The 12312-nt window shown below is 43.4% G+C and overlaps 3 protein-coding genes across 13 annotated transcripts in view; 1 reads left to right on the plus strand and 2 right to left on the minus strand.

The window, feature by feature from the left end:
• On the minus strand, positions 1 to 9355 carry CMC4 (C-X9-C motif containing 4). 4 transcript variants are annotated; one of them, XM_047847709.1, is made up of 3 exons: positions 9216 to 9355; positions 2672 to 2739; positions 1 to 368 (listed from the first exon to the last, which is right to left on the minus strand). In XM_047847709.1, the coding sequence occupies exons 2-3, from the start codon at positions 2727 to 2729 to the stop codon at positions 220 to 222; spliced, it is 207 nt and encodes a 68-aa protein (XP_047703665.1). In that variant the 5' UTR covers positions 2730 to 2739; positions 9216 to 9355; the 3' UTR covers positions 1 to 219. The 4 variants fall into 4 exon arrangements, with proteins under 4 accessions (XP_047703665.1, XP_047703667.1, XP_047703666.1 ...); XM_047847711.1 differs by lacking the exon at positions 9216 to 9355 and adding an exon at positions 3743 to 3880; XM_047847710.1 differs by lacking the exon at positions 9216 to 9355 and adding an exon at positions 3642 to 3774.
• MTCP1 (mature T cell proliferation 1) lies at positions 3948 to 9352 on the minus strand. Of its 3 annotated transcripts, none has more exons than XM_047847705.1 (5): positions 9216 to 9352; positions 4594 to 9123; positions 4306 to 4476; positions 4173 to 4224; positions 3948 to 4087 (listed from the first exon to the last, which is right to left on the minus strand). In XM_047847705.1, the coding sequence occupies exons 2-4, from the start codon at positions 4696 to 4698 to the stop codon at positions 4177 to 4179; spliced, it is 324 nt and encodes a 107-aa protein (XP_047703661.1). In that variant the 5' UTR covers positions 4699 to 9123; positions 9216 to 9352; the 3' UTR covers positions 3948 to 4087; positions 4173 to 4176. The 3 variants fall into 3 exon arrangements, with proteins under 3 accessions (XP_047703661.1, XP_047703662.1, XP_047703660.1); XM_047847706.1 differs by having other exon boundaries at positions 4594 to 4745; positions 9216 to 9332; XM_047847704.1 differs by lacking the exon at positions 9216 to 9352 and having other exon boundaries at positions 4594 to 9208.
• A 547-nt stretch (positions 9356 to 9902) lies between the features above and the next one.
• BRCC3 (BRCA1/BRCA2-containing complex subunit 3) overlaps positions 9903 to 12312 on the plus strand; it is a 62947-nt gene continuing 60537 nt past the window's right edge. Inside the window, exons 1-3 of one of the 6 annotated variants that reach the window (XM_047847506.1) lie at positions 9905 to 10095; positions 10752 to 10768; positions 11559 to 11613. In XM_047847506.1, coding sequence (XP_047703462.1) covers positions 9973 to 10095; positions 10752 to 10768; positions 11559 to 11613 — 195 coding nt within the window. In that variant the 5' untranslated portion in view covers positions 9905 to 9972. Of the gene's footprint in view, positions 10096 to 10751; positions 10769 to 11558; positions 11614 to 12312 lie in introns of all 6 variants that reach the window. The other 5 variants (XM_047847511.1, XM_047847508.1, XM_047847507.1 and 2 more) reach the window with 5 other exon arrangements.

Genomic DNA, 12312 nt, shown 5'->3' on the forward strand with positions numbered 1-12312 from the left:
CACTTTTTCACTTCACAGGTTTATTTTAGCAGCTCGGTTTTATTACATTCTACGTATTTAATATATTTATATTTCTATCCATTCTGCATAGATGGCATATTCATTAACTTTTATAGTTGACTTTTTCATTTGGTATTTGCTGCTACCTGAAGAATCAGGAAGACAAATACAACTCGCTTGGTGGAAACATGGTGCAGCATTTCACTTGTCAGCAGAACTCTACTTTGCTGTAGGCTTCAGTGTCAGCTTTTCTTCCTCCTCGTTTTCAAATCCCGAACAGACGAGAGATCTTCCCTTAGGATATCGAGCACAACACTTCCGCAGTTCTTGGATGACAGCCTGACACTTAGATTCCATGTAGTTGTTGGCTGCAAAACAGACACGCAGACCCTAGTCATGATCTCACAGAGCTAAGGCCCGGGGAGGTTCAGATCAGTGCCTCCCACTCCTTTTAACTTTCTTGTATCTCCAGACGTGGAAGAAAGAGGATGTACCCAGGTCCACTTAATTCTTTCTGATGTAGAGACCAATCAACAGGCTAATTACAAATAAAAGCACGATTTACAAAGTGGTTGAAGGAACTTTATATATCATTTCCTTTTCTTTAAAATTGATTTAATAGTCTATGTGCCCTCTTCTAGAACACGGGCAGCTGCAGAATCTCCGCAAGCTCAGAATGGTTCTTACGCTTTTCAAGGGTTGTAAACCCACCCCACGTACCCACCCACACCCTATACAACAAAGACCTTCTGGCCTGCAAAGCCTAAAATATTTACTGTTTGGCCCTTTACAGAAAATATGTGAAGACCCCTACTATACGTAGACCCTAAGTCAAGGAGAACTTGACCTAAAGGTTCTAGGTCAGCTGCACTTGATCTGAATCCTCTGCTGCTAAAATGGGGTGCATGGGAGTTAGTCCAGGATTAAAAAAAGAAAACAATTCATGCTGAGTGGTTGAGTCCAGGCTTAGAGCCAGACCAAAGAGGTTCAAATCCTCACTGTGCCCCTTATAGTAGTGTGACCCTGGACAAGTTATATAACTTCTGTGTCAATTTCCCCATCTATAAAATGGGGGTCAATAATAGCATCTACCTCATGGATGAAAGGATTAAATGACTTAATATGTTTAAAATCCTTATGGCTGTGCTTAATGCTAACTCTTAGCCCTTCCACCCTCACTCCTCCTACACTGTAGCAAGGGAGTGTCTTTACCTTGATTCTTGTTCTTAGCCATAGGTTGCTAATTCAAATAAGGTAAGAATTTATTTGGGAGAAGGTATTGTGAAAACCAGTTTTTACTTTTCTTAAGTTTGGAGGAAGTGAAGAGAATGAATAAAGTAGCATTATCATTATACATTAATATTTTAGATTAAAAGATATTTATGGGGGCGCCTGGGTGGCTCCGTCATTTGAGCACCCTACTTCGGCTCAGGTCATGATTTCGCAGTTCATGGATTTGAGCCCTGTGTCGGGCTCTGTGCTGACAGCTCAGAGCCTGCAGCCTGCTTCGGATTCTGTGTCCCCCTCTCTCTCTCTGACCCTCTCTCAAAAGTAAATAAACATTAAAAAGATTTATGAAATATTGCTTACATCATAAAACGAAGAGTCCAAGAATGAAAGGTAAGAGTCAAAGGAAATAAACAAACAAGAGTTTTCTTTAGTGGTGAATCTCTGGGTAAATTTGTAACATGTTTCCTTCTGACCCTTCTATATTTTCATAGGCATCCATCTCCATTAGTTAAATAATGGGAAAAATTATCAAAAGTGTCAGTTTTGAAATTCAAAAAACCTTGTAGCTTTTTCTATCTGTTCTTCTGCCAATAATCATTTGCTGATTAAAAAAAAAAATCTTATAGCATTTGGCCAAACTTTTTGGCCAAATTAAAACCAGGTTGGGGGAGAAAACCAAGTGGACAAATCACATCAAATATGCTTTACTTGAAATTTGCTTTTACCTTTAAGACTTAGTTGCTAACTTCAGCAGCCTAAATTCCAGTTGTTTTTTTCAACCCCCACTTCCAACCTGATTGCTTTTAAAAAGTGAGTTGTCAGCCACAATGAAGTATAACCAACACATTTACAACTAGTCTTTTTAAAAAAGGACTTTGCTTGAGGAACCTGGGTTGCTCAGTTGGTTAAGCGTCTGACTCTTGATTCTGGCTCACGTCATGATCTCGTGGTTCATGAGTTCAAGCCCCTGTGTCGGGCTCTGCACTGACAGCACGGAGCCTGCTTGGGATTCTCTCTGACCCTCCCCCAGCTTATGCTCGCTCTTTCTCTCAAAATAAACAAACAAACATAAAAAAAGGACTTTGCTCAGCTTAGTAACTCTCAACTCTGGCTGTACATTAAAATAACCTGGTTAGCTTTTTAGACTGATTCCTGCCCAGAACCCATCCTCAGGAAGTTCGATTTAATTGTTCTAGGCAAGTTTTTAAAGCTCTTCAGGTGATTCTAATGTACAACCAGGATTGCAAACAGCAAGCTTATATCACATCACTTTTTATTTTCTGCATCTTTGATGATACAATGAGGAAAATCTTCAGGATAATTACAGAAATATTACATTTGAGAGGAGTTAATATTGTCTGCTAATAAAAAGAAAAATTGGTCTCTTGTAGTTAATTCACAGGTAAAGTGGAAAAATATAAAAAAGCATTTCACATACTACCTTGTAAACATTTCTGTATTTCACAGGCTTGTTTCTGGCACGGATCCTTCTGCGGCATATCCAGAAAACTAAAATAAGAAAAATGATTTTTATTTTGTCTTTTATCCATAAAGACTTTAAAGCCCTTATAGATGGAATTTTCTTCTGAGACAACTAGGTATGCTAGAAAACATTTGCACTAAAAAATACTCTTCCCATTCATAGGATGAATCAAGTGTATTTTTATAATATCCATTTCATTCAATTTGGAAGCTATGAGTAGCTTTACATGAAAAAAGAACCCTTGAATTCAATCAACTCATCTTGAATACTGTAAACCAATGTTGGGCTAGAGGAGCCCACTGCTCAGATCTATCATTCACAGAACCACTCTTGGTAAGTCATTAAACTCCTTGCAATTTTTCCGTATAATTCATGTGTAAATTGGGGACCATTCCTACCCAACTCCAAGCATTAATGGAAGGACTAAGTGTGATAAAATACATAAAGTACACACAATAGTGCCTGGAAGGAAGGCAGTAAGGACTCAATACATGGTAGCCGTGATTCCCAAGATGTAAAAAGTAAAAACCTTACTTTTAATGTACATAAACAGTTATGACTACTTTAACTCAGGAAATTATCAGGTAGTAAATGCTTTCCTAGGAATCGGCAATATTTGGTGCTATTATTACTTCCTGAGAAAGGTGCTAGGTAAGCAGCTAAAATATTTTTTGGAGCTCTTACAGAAACCAACTTATTTAAAATATCTATAACCAGAGAACAAATTTAAGTGCCCATGATTTTGATCGGCAACTTCTAATAATTTGAAGGCACAACTGCAGAAAGGAAAAAGGCCCAGGAGCCTTGGTAGCTAATTTCATTAATTGAAACGACCTCCTTTTGTTTCAGAGCCCCCTAAATTCTCAGTAGATCCAAGTTAGGTCAGTACTGGGATGGGAAACACCGGAGCAAAACCTCGGATATTTACAGGACGGGAGAAGGAAAGGCAGGTGAATTGCTGCAGGGCAAATAAGCGACAAATAGATGTTGATGCTGCTAGCAGCTGCTCTCTTCTCTCTAAATCAGTACCAAGTCCTTGGCGGTCAGGTGCTGACTTTTGTGGGACTCATCAGATCCCAGTTCCAGCTGATGATGTCCATGAAAGGTTCCATGGCAATTTCCAAAGGAGTCGACTTCAAGTTACGTGTCCTGACTAAGTGCTTTTGTTGACTTGCTTTCTGCCTGTGTAACCCCCTCTCTGCAGTTCCACTTGTGCTGTTGGTCATGACCCTTCCTACGCTTCTGCGTTCTTGAGCAGTTGTTCAACCCACTCCCTCCCCCCAGGCCCACAGGTGGGTGCACTGCAGTGGTGGATGAAGTGATTGCCATGTACTGAACAGAACAGAGGAGCATATCTTCCTAGAATCCCAGCACCTGGAAAAAAAATAGATCATTAAAATCACCACAGCCAAAGAGAGTGAAAAAGAAGGGAGAACGGGGGATAAATAGAAATACATACCAGGTTAATCATCAGGCAAAAGCTTAAGCAACAGCTCCTGTACTCCCCTGACCTGTCAGAAAAAGAAAAGTTTATAGAGTACTCCGTTGTAAGAGCCCCAGTACAATGGAAAATGATTAAGCAACATGGGTACCATTAAATGATGCTGGATCTGCCACAAGCGAGAGTTGTTATCCATGTAGCGCTCCTCAGGGTAGAGTTGCCACATGAGAGGTAGCTGGGAGGTAAGAAGGTGACTCGGCCTAGCTGCGTCACCTAAGGGAACCTGAACTTGCTGGACTCGTGCCCTTAGGAAACTCGTCTCCTAATGGAAAAAAATGATCAAAAATAAAAGCAAAGGTTTCAGGATACTGAGACTGGCTAGAAACCAAGTTGCTTCAAAGCAAAATCGATAAAAAATAAGCAAAATACAAACACTTACCTCTTCCACGACGGCCACCCACGTGCGCTGGTATTCGTCGCGGTAGATACCCTCTTGGTGAACCCAGAGGTGATCGGGTGGAGCCCCTGCATCCTCTCCTGCCATTCTGGGCTTTGGGTTCCAATTCTAGCCCTGCTTTTCTCCACCTAAGCCTGCAGCACCCGCGCACAGGACACAGGTGTGACTTTTTGGGTTTGAATGAACTCGCCAGTGAGCAAGGTGACCCGGTACTAGCAACACCAACCAGAACCAAAACTCATACACGTCTACTTGCACAGCCTAAACAGAGCCGAGGCCATCTGAAGCTGCCTGCAGGACACTGAAGTGACGCTCAGCAGTGTCTTGGGTAATGCTAACTGTTGACTGCAAAGCACGCAGCTCCTCAGGAAGCCAGGCAGTGGTCTCCCAATCTTTGCATTTACAAAGCAGCATCTGACCAAGTGTGGTTAGCAACGGAGTGTGCACAGCAGGGTGCTAAGGGCACTCAATTGGGCAAGAAAGCAGTATAACAACGGACCTGGGTGTGCCGTATCTCCCAGGTAAAAGTCCCTTCCAAACAGCTCCATTTTTAAAAGATTGTGAAGGCTGAATTATGTGCGTTGCTAAATTGAAATTAAAAGTTTTTTTTAAGACAAACGACCTATTTGTCAGCTTACTTAGAAAGGTTACTTATGCCAGTTGGGCATTTCCAGAAGGGGGTTTTCATGTTAGGGAAAATATTTAAGATAGTTTCATGGAATTCTAAAGCTGCAAAACACCTTGGCGATCATGGTGATTTGAGGCTGAGAGCAAATGATAGTTATCCATCTAGGTCCTTGTTTCATTTTAATAATGCTTCAGGATGTCACAGGAGCCCATTTCTCCATAGAGGTGTGCGTTTAAATTCTGATTTCCCAAGTCAGAGGGCCAGAAAAACCCCTCTGCTCTTTGGTGTAAAGGAAGCAAAGGTACTGGGCAAAATCCTTCCATCACACAGATTAGGCTCTAACCCCATAAGGATCTCTTTGTACCTGGCTTCTACTGTCACGGCACAATTTCACTGTATTTCTACCTCTGACAGCACAGATACAGCATTGGGGGATCTGCCCCCACAAAACAAAGGCCTCCTGTTCCCCTTGGGTGGCCTTTAGGTAGAAGAGGAGCTGCCACACACCTTTGGAGGTTGTTAAGCCATTAAACTGAGACTGTCCACAGCAAATGAGATGCCAGAACAGAGGATGATGCAGCCCAGGAAAAAGCTAGAAAGAACTAACTGAACTAAACCAAATCCTCTTTTCAAGGACAACAATCTGAGTCTGATTTTTCCCCCCCTTAACAACTGTTAGTTCACCATCCCTAAAAGTAGAAAATATCTTTTATAGAGTTAGGAAATGGTCTTATCTCGGTGGTTAATTTCAGAGCATTATGGTTGCTTCAGCCATTGTATCCTGAATGGAGGTGACTCTGAGCCCATCCTAACCTTCTAGGCCTCTCTCCTTCCAAACTCACCTAAAGTGGAACCCCTTCCCCTTCGCCAAATCCCAGTTTCTCTCAGTTATCTTGGACTTCATCTTGTTCAGTTGCTACATCCTATCTGTCACCAATTCTAGGAAGCACCACTACCACTGTATTTGAGACTAATTTTCCCCTAAATACTAGGCTCATTACTAGCTCCAAAGGTTTGCTCTTGCTTTCTCCTTGCCTAAAATGCTTCCACAGGCCATTTTCTGTATGCCTTTTGGGACCACTGCAGCATTTATGTCTAAGCTCTTACTCATATTTTGGCCTCTAATTTAAATTGCCTTGCACATTTGCTTTGCTTATTTCACAAGTCCTGTCTCCCTTCAAAGACCATATTATAAGCTCTTTGATTCACAGGAATGATACACTACTGAGCACCCCAAGTCTCAAATACTAGTCAGTGTCCTTGTGAGTAGATGGACATATACGCTGACAAGGGAAATGGATAAATATCACATACAAGAGTAGAGATTGATTCTCTAGGTGTACTATATGACTACATATTTTTTGAAAGCTATTTTTTTTTCCATTTAGTAGACACAATCATTCTCCCTCTCCTCTTCCCAAGGGCTTTTGGAAAAGAGAGATATAAACAAAAACCAAGTAAATACGAATGTTAAAATAAAGTATATTAATGTCTGGATTTTGAGTACAAAAGAAGTGTGGCCATTTAATAAAAAATAGAAACCAAGTGTTAAGGGTTTCAGTATCGTTTCAAGTTCACAGATTGACTCACAGACAACCATCAATATCCTGACATTTAAATTTGTCTTGGATGAAAAGTGAAATCTTAGTGGTTATGCTGACATTAAAAGGGAATGATTCCAGTGGTATAGAGGGCAAACAAATTGGAGATGATAGTGTGAGTTACTATGAATCACTACAAAGAGGCCCATGAGTCACTACAAAATATTCTCAGAAGAAAGGCAGTGTGATGTGCTGCTGTGACCTAAAGACCAACATGCTGGGCATCAGCAGCATGAGCCTGGGAACAAACCCCAGCACATGACCCTGGACTTGTGTGTGCTACCACTTAGACACAGCATGAAGGCCCAGTGAAAGGCAAGGGCAGTGGCCAAGGGACTGAGAAGCTGCCATGTGAGCTCAAAGCACAACATCCTTACCGAAGCAGAAAGTGCCTGGGAAAGCGTGAGATCAAAGACCACAAAATACCAGTTTGTAGGAATTGAGCACCATTTCTCTAAAATATCATTCCTGGAACACTTGTCCCTACCTGTCTCTTTGGTCAAATAAGTTTGGGAATCTATAGTCGTAAAAGCCGTGGCAAGTTACACAGTAAGGTGGCTTTATTCTGTTTACCATTTCCCGAATTTATTTGACTAGAGAACATTTTTCTGCACATGAACCTTGTTCACAAACTTCAGAACTCCTTAAACTACTATGAATCTCTTAAATACTCAAGATAAACTGAGGTACACAGTGCAATGTAATACACAGAACATAAACTTGTTTCCCTCAACTCCAAGGAATACTACCATGTGCAAACTGAAATGGATTCAAACAGTGCTTATATTAGGTTTATCATCTTTTGAGGTACTAATACAGATCGTCCCCATGGGGGTCACGTTGTATTATGGTCAGAGACCATAGTGGCCTACATGGACTATTTACTAGTATGGCATTTCATATGTTTTGAATGGATGATATATAATATAGGAGGGCTTTTGTAAGGAGTATAATTCAATTTACAGGTGTTTGGACAATTTTTAAGTATTAATTACTTGAAGACACTTTACTTGAAGTGAATTAATCACCTGATTTAATTACAATGGGTGCAGTTACTCAGAATGTGTTCACTAGAGTTAGTCTGGCCTGGGTATGAATCCTGATTTTATCAGTGACTAGCTTTGTGACTAGACAAATTAACCTGTCTAGAGTTCGGTTTTTTGAGGTGTAAAATGAGAAACAAAGAATGTATTGATCATCATCGTCAGCAGTTATTTACCACTTTTTGTATGTTTTATATGTATATATATATACATATTATATATATATTATATATATATATATATAATGTATATATAGGAAGTTGTGGACTCTGATTCTAATTGGGGCAGTTTCCATATAAAGGTATATCGAGGCTTAGTAGAGTGTCTAGGACATAAGTTTGCTGTAAATGTTAAGTTTTTTTTCTACTGCAATTAAAGATTTAAAAATGTGCAATGCAGCGGCGAGTATTATGAAAGTCAGAGAATATCATTCTCGAATTTGAGAGTAACTGAGAGCAACGACAAAGGGGTGTTTTTTGTCTTGAAGGTATCTAAAGGTACTTTATAAAGTCAGAATATTCCATTGCTGGACATAATAATGAGAAGAATGGCCATCCTTGTCCTATTACAGCAGGGCATATTCGCCATGAACAGTATCTGGAAATAATATATGGTGCAAATTTGACACTTTAGAGAAAAAATGTAGATCGGTTCAATGTAATCGCACACTTGAAGTTTTGTCCCATATTCATGAGTATCAGAATGAATCATGGACACAGGTGCCATGTGAACCTTAAGCATTAGGTCAAAATGGAGGTTGGTGGCATATATGTGACAGATAATCCCAGTGGATGTGGGCCCTATCTGTGGTGGGGAGAGTTGGGTTGGAACTGACTTCGGAGAAAAGAGCAAAGCATCAACACCTCTTCAAGTGGAACGTTGGGAATGTTCCCTTTCCAGTACTGCCATGTCTGCCTGGCTTCAACACTACACAGGGAATCGAGAAGCAGATCAAAGAAACATAAACACTGATGGGCTGTGGAGGCGGCAAGGCATAGATTTTCCTTTGCTTTAGGATGGTTCCTCACATCCACGTGTCATTCCTAAGCTTGGGAGTGGAAAGATCTGTACTTTTACCCGTGGCACGCTTGCCATTCCTGAAAAGAAAAGGACTTTTACGTACAGTTTCACCATATCTGATATCATCAGGACAAGGAGAGAGCTGAGGACACTTGTAGTGTGGATATGGGCTGCGATACATCCGACCTTCGGTGAAAGCTCACGTCCCCCATTCCCGTCCCTGTATCAAACAAGCAGGTACCTAAAAGCCAAGCTTCAGAGTGATACTTTTTCCGATACAGTATAGCACTGTTTCTGGAAGAGGTTACTCACATGAATATAATGTTTCTTGGGCTACTTAATCCGCCTCAGGAGCCGCGAGGCTAAAACTTCCAGGTCCCCCGCCCTGGGCCACTCAAGGCAGGATCGGGACGTGAGCCTGGGGCGGGCCGAGGTCACCCGAACCGAAGTTAGGAGGCGAGGGCCGGCAACCGGAAGTGCTCCGGGGAGAGTTGTACGAGATTCGGGGCCGTAACTTGGAAGCAAACCGAAATAAAATAAAACCTGAACTGTCTTAGGACCCAATTTCAACCGAGCGTCCCCCGGACTCAGGAGGCCGGCGCGCGCGGCGAGGCCGCCTTAAAGGGCTGTCCCCGGAGCGTGTAGGCCGCGTACGGCTCTCTTCGGCGGGCGGGCAAAATGGGCGCGGGCGCTCGACAGGCGCCGGCCCGGCCGCCCGGGCGCCGCTCACAGACCACGTCCGCCCGCGGCCCTCGAGCGCCGCCTCCCTGCCGACCCCGCCACCCGGCCTGACGCCCCGACCGCGGCCGGCTACCGCCCTCCGCCCGACGGCCACGCCCGCCCCGACCGGCGCGGGCGTCTCCCAGGTGCCGCCGGGCCGGCCCCGCCCGGCCCCCGCGCCCCGAGCCCCGCCTCCGCGCGCCCGCCTCGCGCCCCGCCCCCACCACCCCGCCCCGCCCCGCCCCGCCCGCGCTCCTCAAGCCCCGCCCCCGCGGAACCCGCGCTCCGGAGCACCCGGTTGGCCAGGCCCGAGTGGGCCCGAGGCGGACGTGAGCGCGGCCGGACCAAGATGGCGGTGCAGGTGGTACAGGCGGTGCAGGCGGTTCATCTGGAGTCGGATGCTTTCCTGGTTTGTCTCAACCATGCTCTGAGCACAGAGAAGGAGGAGGTGATGGGGCTGTGCATAGGGGAGGTGAGTAGCGTAGTTAGCCTGGCCGGAACCCTGCTGAGCAGTCCCAGTGCGGCCCCGGGGTGGGTGCCGGCAGCGCCCGGGACTGCGGGGGCCACAGGCACCCCGGACCCAGATCCTTGGACTGATCCTCCGGATGGTCCCGGAGTGAGGACTCCGTTTCCTTTGTGTCTTCACGCTTCTTTGGCTTCCCGCAACCCCCCAGCGACCTGCATAAGCCTCCGGGTGGGCCTTGCAGTTTCCCTTCTAGTCTGTGCTTTTCTTTACATCTGGATTTACCACCCCATTGACCAAAACCGCAAGTCAGGCCATAAAGACATTAGAGCATAACGAGGACAGCACCGTATTACAAAGCAACCAACCACGATCAGTACCCCTTCTCTCGCATCCAGTCTTCTTTCTGGAAAGCCTTCTAACTGTATTAGACAACCACAGGGAGAAGACGGTTGCAAAGACGCGAAGGTTTCCGCTGGGTTAAGTGTTGCACAGGGACTAAAGAGGATGAGGAAATACAGCTTAGTTGTTCACAATCCAAAAATAAGAATTGTCCAGTTGTTCATGCCTCCCTACAGAAACACGTGACCCAATTTTCATATAATCTGCATCCATGTACATCAAACTAGTGATCAATAATGTTTTCTGCTTTCTCCCCACTCTAGTTGAATGATGACACAAGGTAAGATTATATTTCTTTACTGATACCTTTTGACCTATATGTTATTCTTAACTGAAACATTACAAGTTTTGCAATATTGTATACGATTTGTATTAAGACAAGTTTCGCAATATCATATGCGATTTGTATTTTAACTTGCCATTATGAGTCTGGAGCCCCCGTACTGATAACTTTGAATTTCACTCCAACCCTGAATGTTGGTTTCCACCTTACTTCCTAGTACGAGTACTGTCCGTTGATATACATATGACCTTATGTGAAAAATGTGGGTGGGAATACCAACATGATAACTGAACCTGTGAAAACTCTTACAATTGTTCACTGATACGGTGCTCCTACCTTCTTTTTCCTTGATTGATATATTTTACATTCTCTGCCCCCTGAAACAATAATGAAATACAGGTAATTTTCTTTCTGGCATGTGATATGCAATATTAAAAGACATTTTCCCTTATTAACCCATTCCTTCCCTTAAATGGTCAATGGCTTTCTGCTTCTCCTTACAGCACCCTTCAGTGATCTCAGAAATGCCCAGTGGCTTGAATGCGTCACTTGGCAAAAGCTTTGGGTTACCTTTATTTCAGTTTCAAACAGTAGCAAGCCCACCTCCTCAATCCCCAGGATTCTATGCGTTTGGCTTTGCCAGTGAACACACTATACACTTAGCCACTCTTCCTTTGTCTCTGATCAAGTTTTCATTGCAAAAACTGCTAAACCTGTTACTTTGCTTTAATACCTTTTTATATTACAAACCTCAGTTCCCCTTTTTTTTCTAATTTATTCCCAAAAGGAGTGACTCCAAATTTACATATACCGGAACTGAATTGCGCACAGTTCCTGAAAAGGTATGTGTGCTAGAATTTTGCATGATGGAAACTTGCCATTGGGAAGGGATTTCTGTCCTCACATGGATGATCTCAGCCAGGGATTAATCTGGTTTGTGCAGGCCCACATTTTTGGCTGGGTACACTGTTCTCTCTAGTAAAATCAGCTGAAGAGTCTACTCACTAAGAATGGACCTAATTTTCTACTCCTTGTAGCAAATTCAGATGAGTACTCACTCTCAGCTCTCCTCCTGGCTGTCATCTGTCTGCCTGTTTTCTGGCCCCTCTCCCACCCTCCTTGAGACATCTCACTGGTACACTGCCTTGAGATCTGGTTCACATCACTGTTGTAATCTCCTTATCCCAGATCCCAGTACCTACTCGGGCAGCCCCTCTCTTACAAGCAAATTATCCATAGTTCATAATTGATAGTCTACCTTGACTCTTCTCCTGTCTACAATTCCGCCTCACCTTTTCTGACATGTCCTAGCTTTCACAATCTGGTATAATGCTTCTCAAGCTAATTCTGATATAGGGCCATTTCATTCATTTTCCAGTATGTTGCAAACCAACGCCTTTGAAAAATACAATAAAAATCAATTATGCCTTCCTACCAAGCACATGACAGACATGATAAAGACCATCAGGCAACAACTCCATCTACTTATTACCCCTATATCCAAACTTTTCTATGTTGACCACTCTGCCTCCTTTCTTACA

The sequence above is a fragment of the Prionailurus viverrinus genome, unplaced genomic scaffold (genome assembly GCF_022837055.1).
Source record: "Prionailurus viverrinus isolate Anna unplaced genomic scaffold, UM_Priviv_1.0 scaffold_49, whole genome shotgun sequence".
In the NCBI taxonomy this organism is placed as follows: domain Eukaryota; kingdom Metazoa; phylum Chordata; class Mammalia; order Carnivora; family Felidae; genus Prionailurus; species Prionailurus viverrinus.

Excerpts from the sequence above, each read along its gene's own strand:
- CMC4 (XM_047847708.1), bottom strand. The coding sequence starts at position 2,780 with ATGGATAAAAGACAAAATAAAAATCATTTTTCTTATTTTAGTTTTCTG. Across the intron at positions 369-2,671 it reads AATACAGAAATGTTTACAAG|CCAACAACTACATGGAATCT; the intron begins GTAGTATGTGAA and ends TCTGTTTTGCAG.
- MTCP1 (XM_047847705.1), bottom strand. The coding sequence starts at position 4,698 with ATGGCAGGAGAGGATGCAGGGGCTCCACCCGATCACCTCTGGGTTCAC. Across the intron at positions 4,477-4,593 it reads GGGTGGCCGTCGTGGAAGAG|GAGACGAGTTTCCTAAGGGC; the intron begins GTAAGTGTTTGT and ends TTTTTCCATTAG. Across the intron at positions 4,225-4,305 it reads AGATCCAGCATCATTTAATG|GTCAGGGGAGTACAGGAGCT; the intron begins GTACCCATGTTG and ends TTTTTCTGACAG.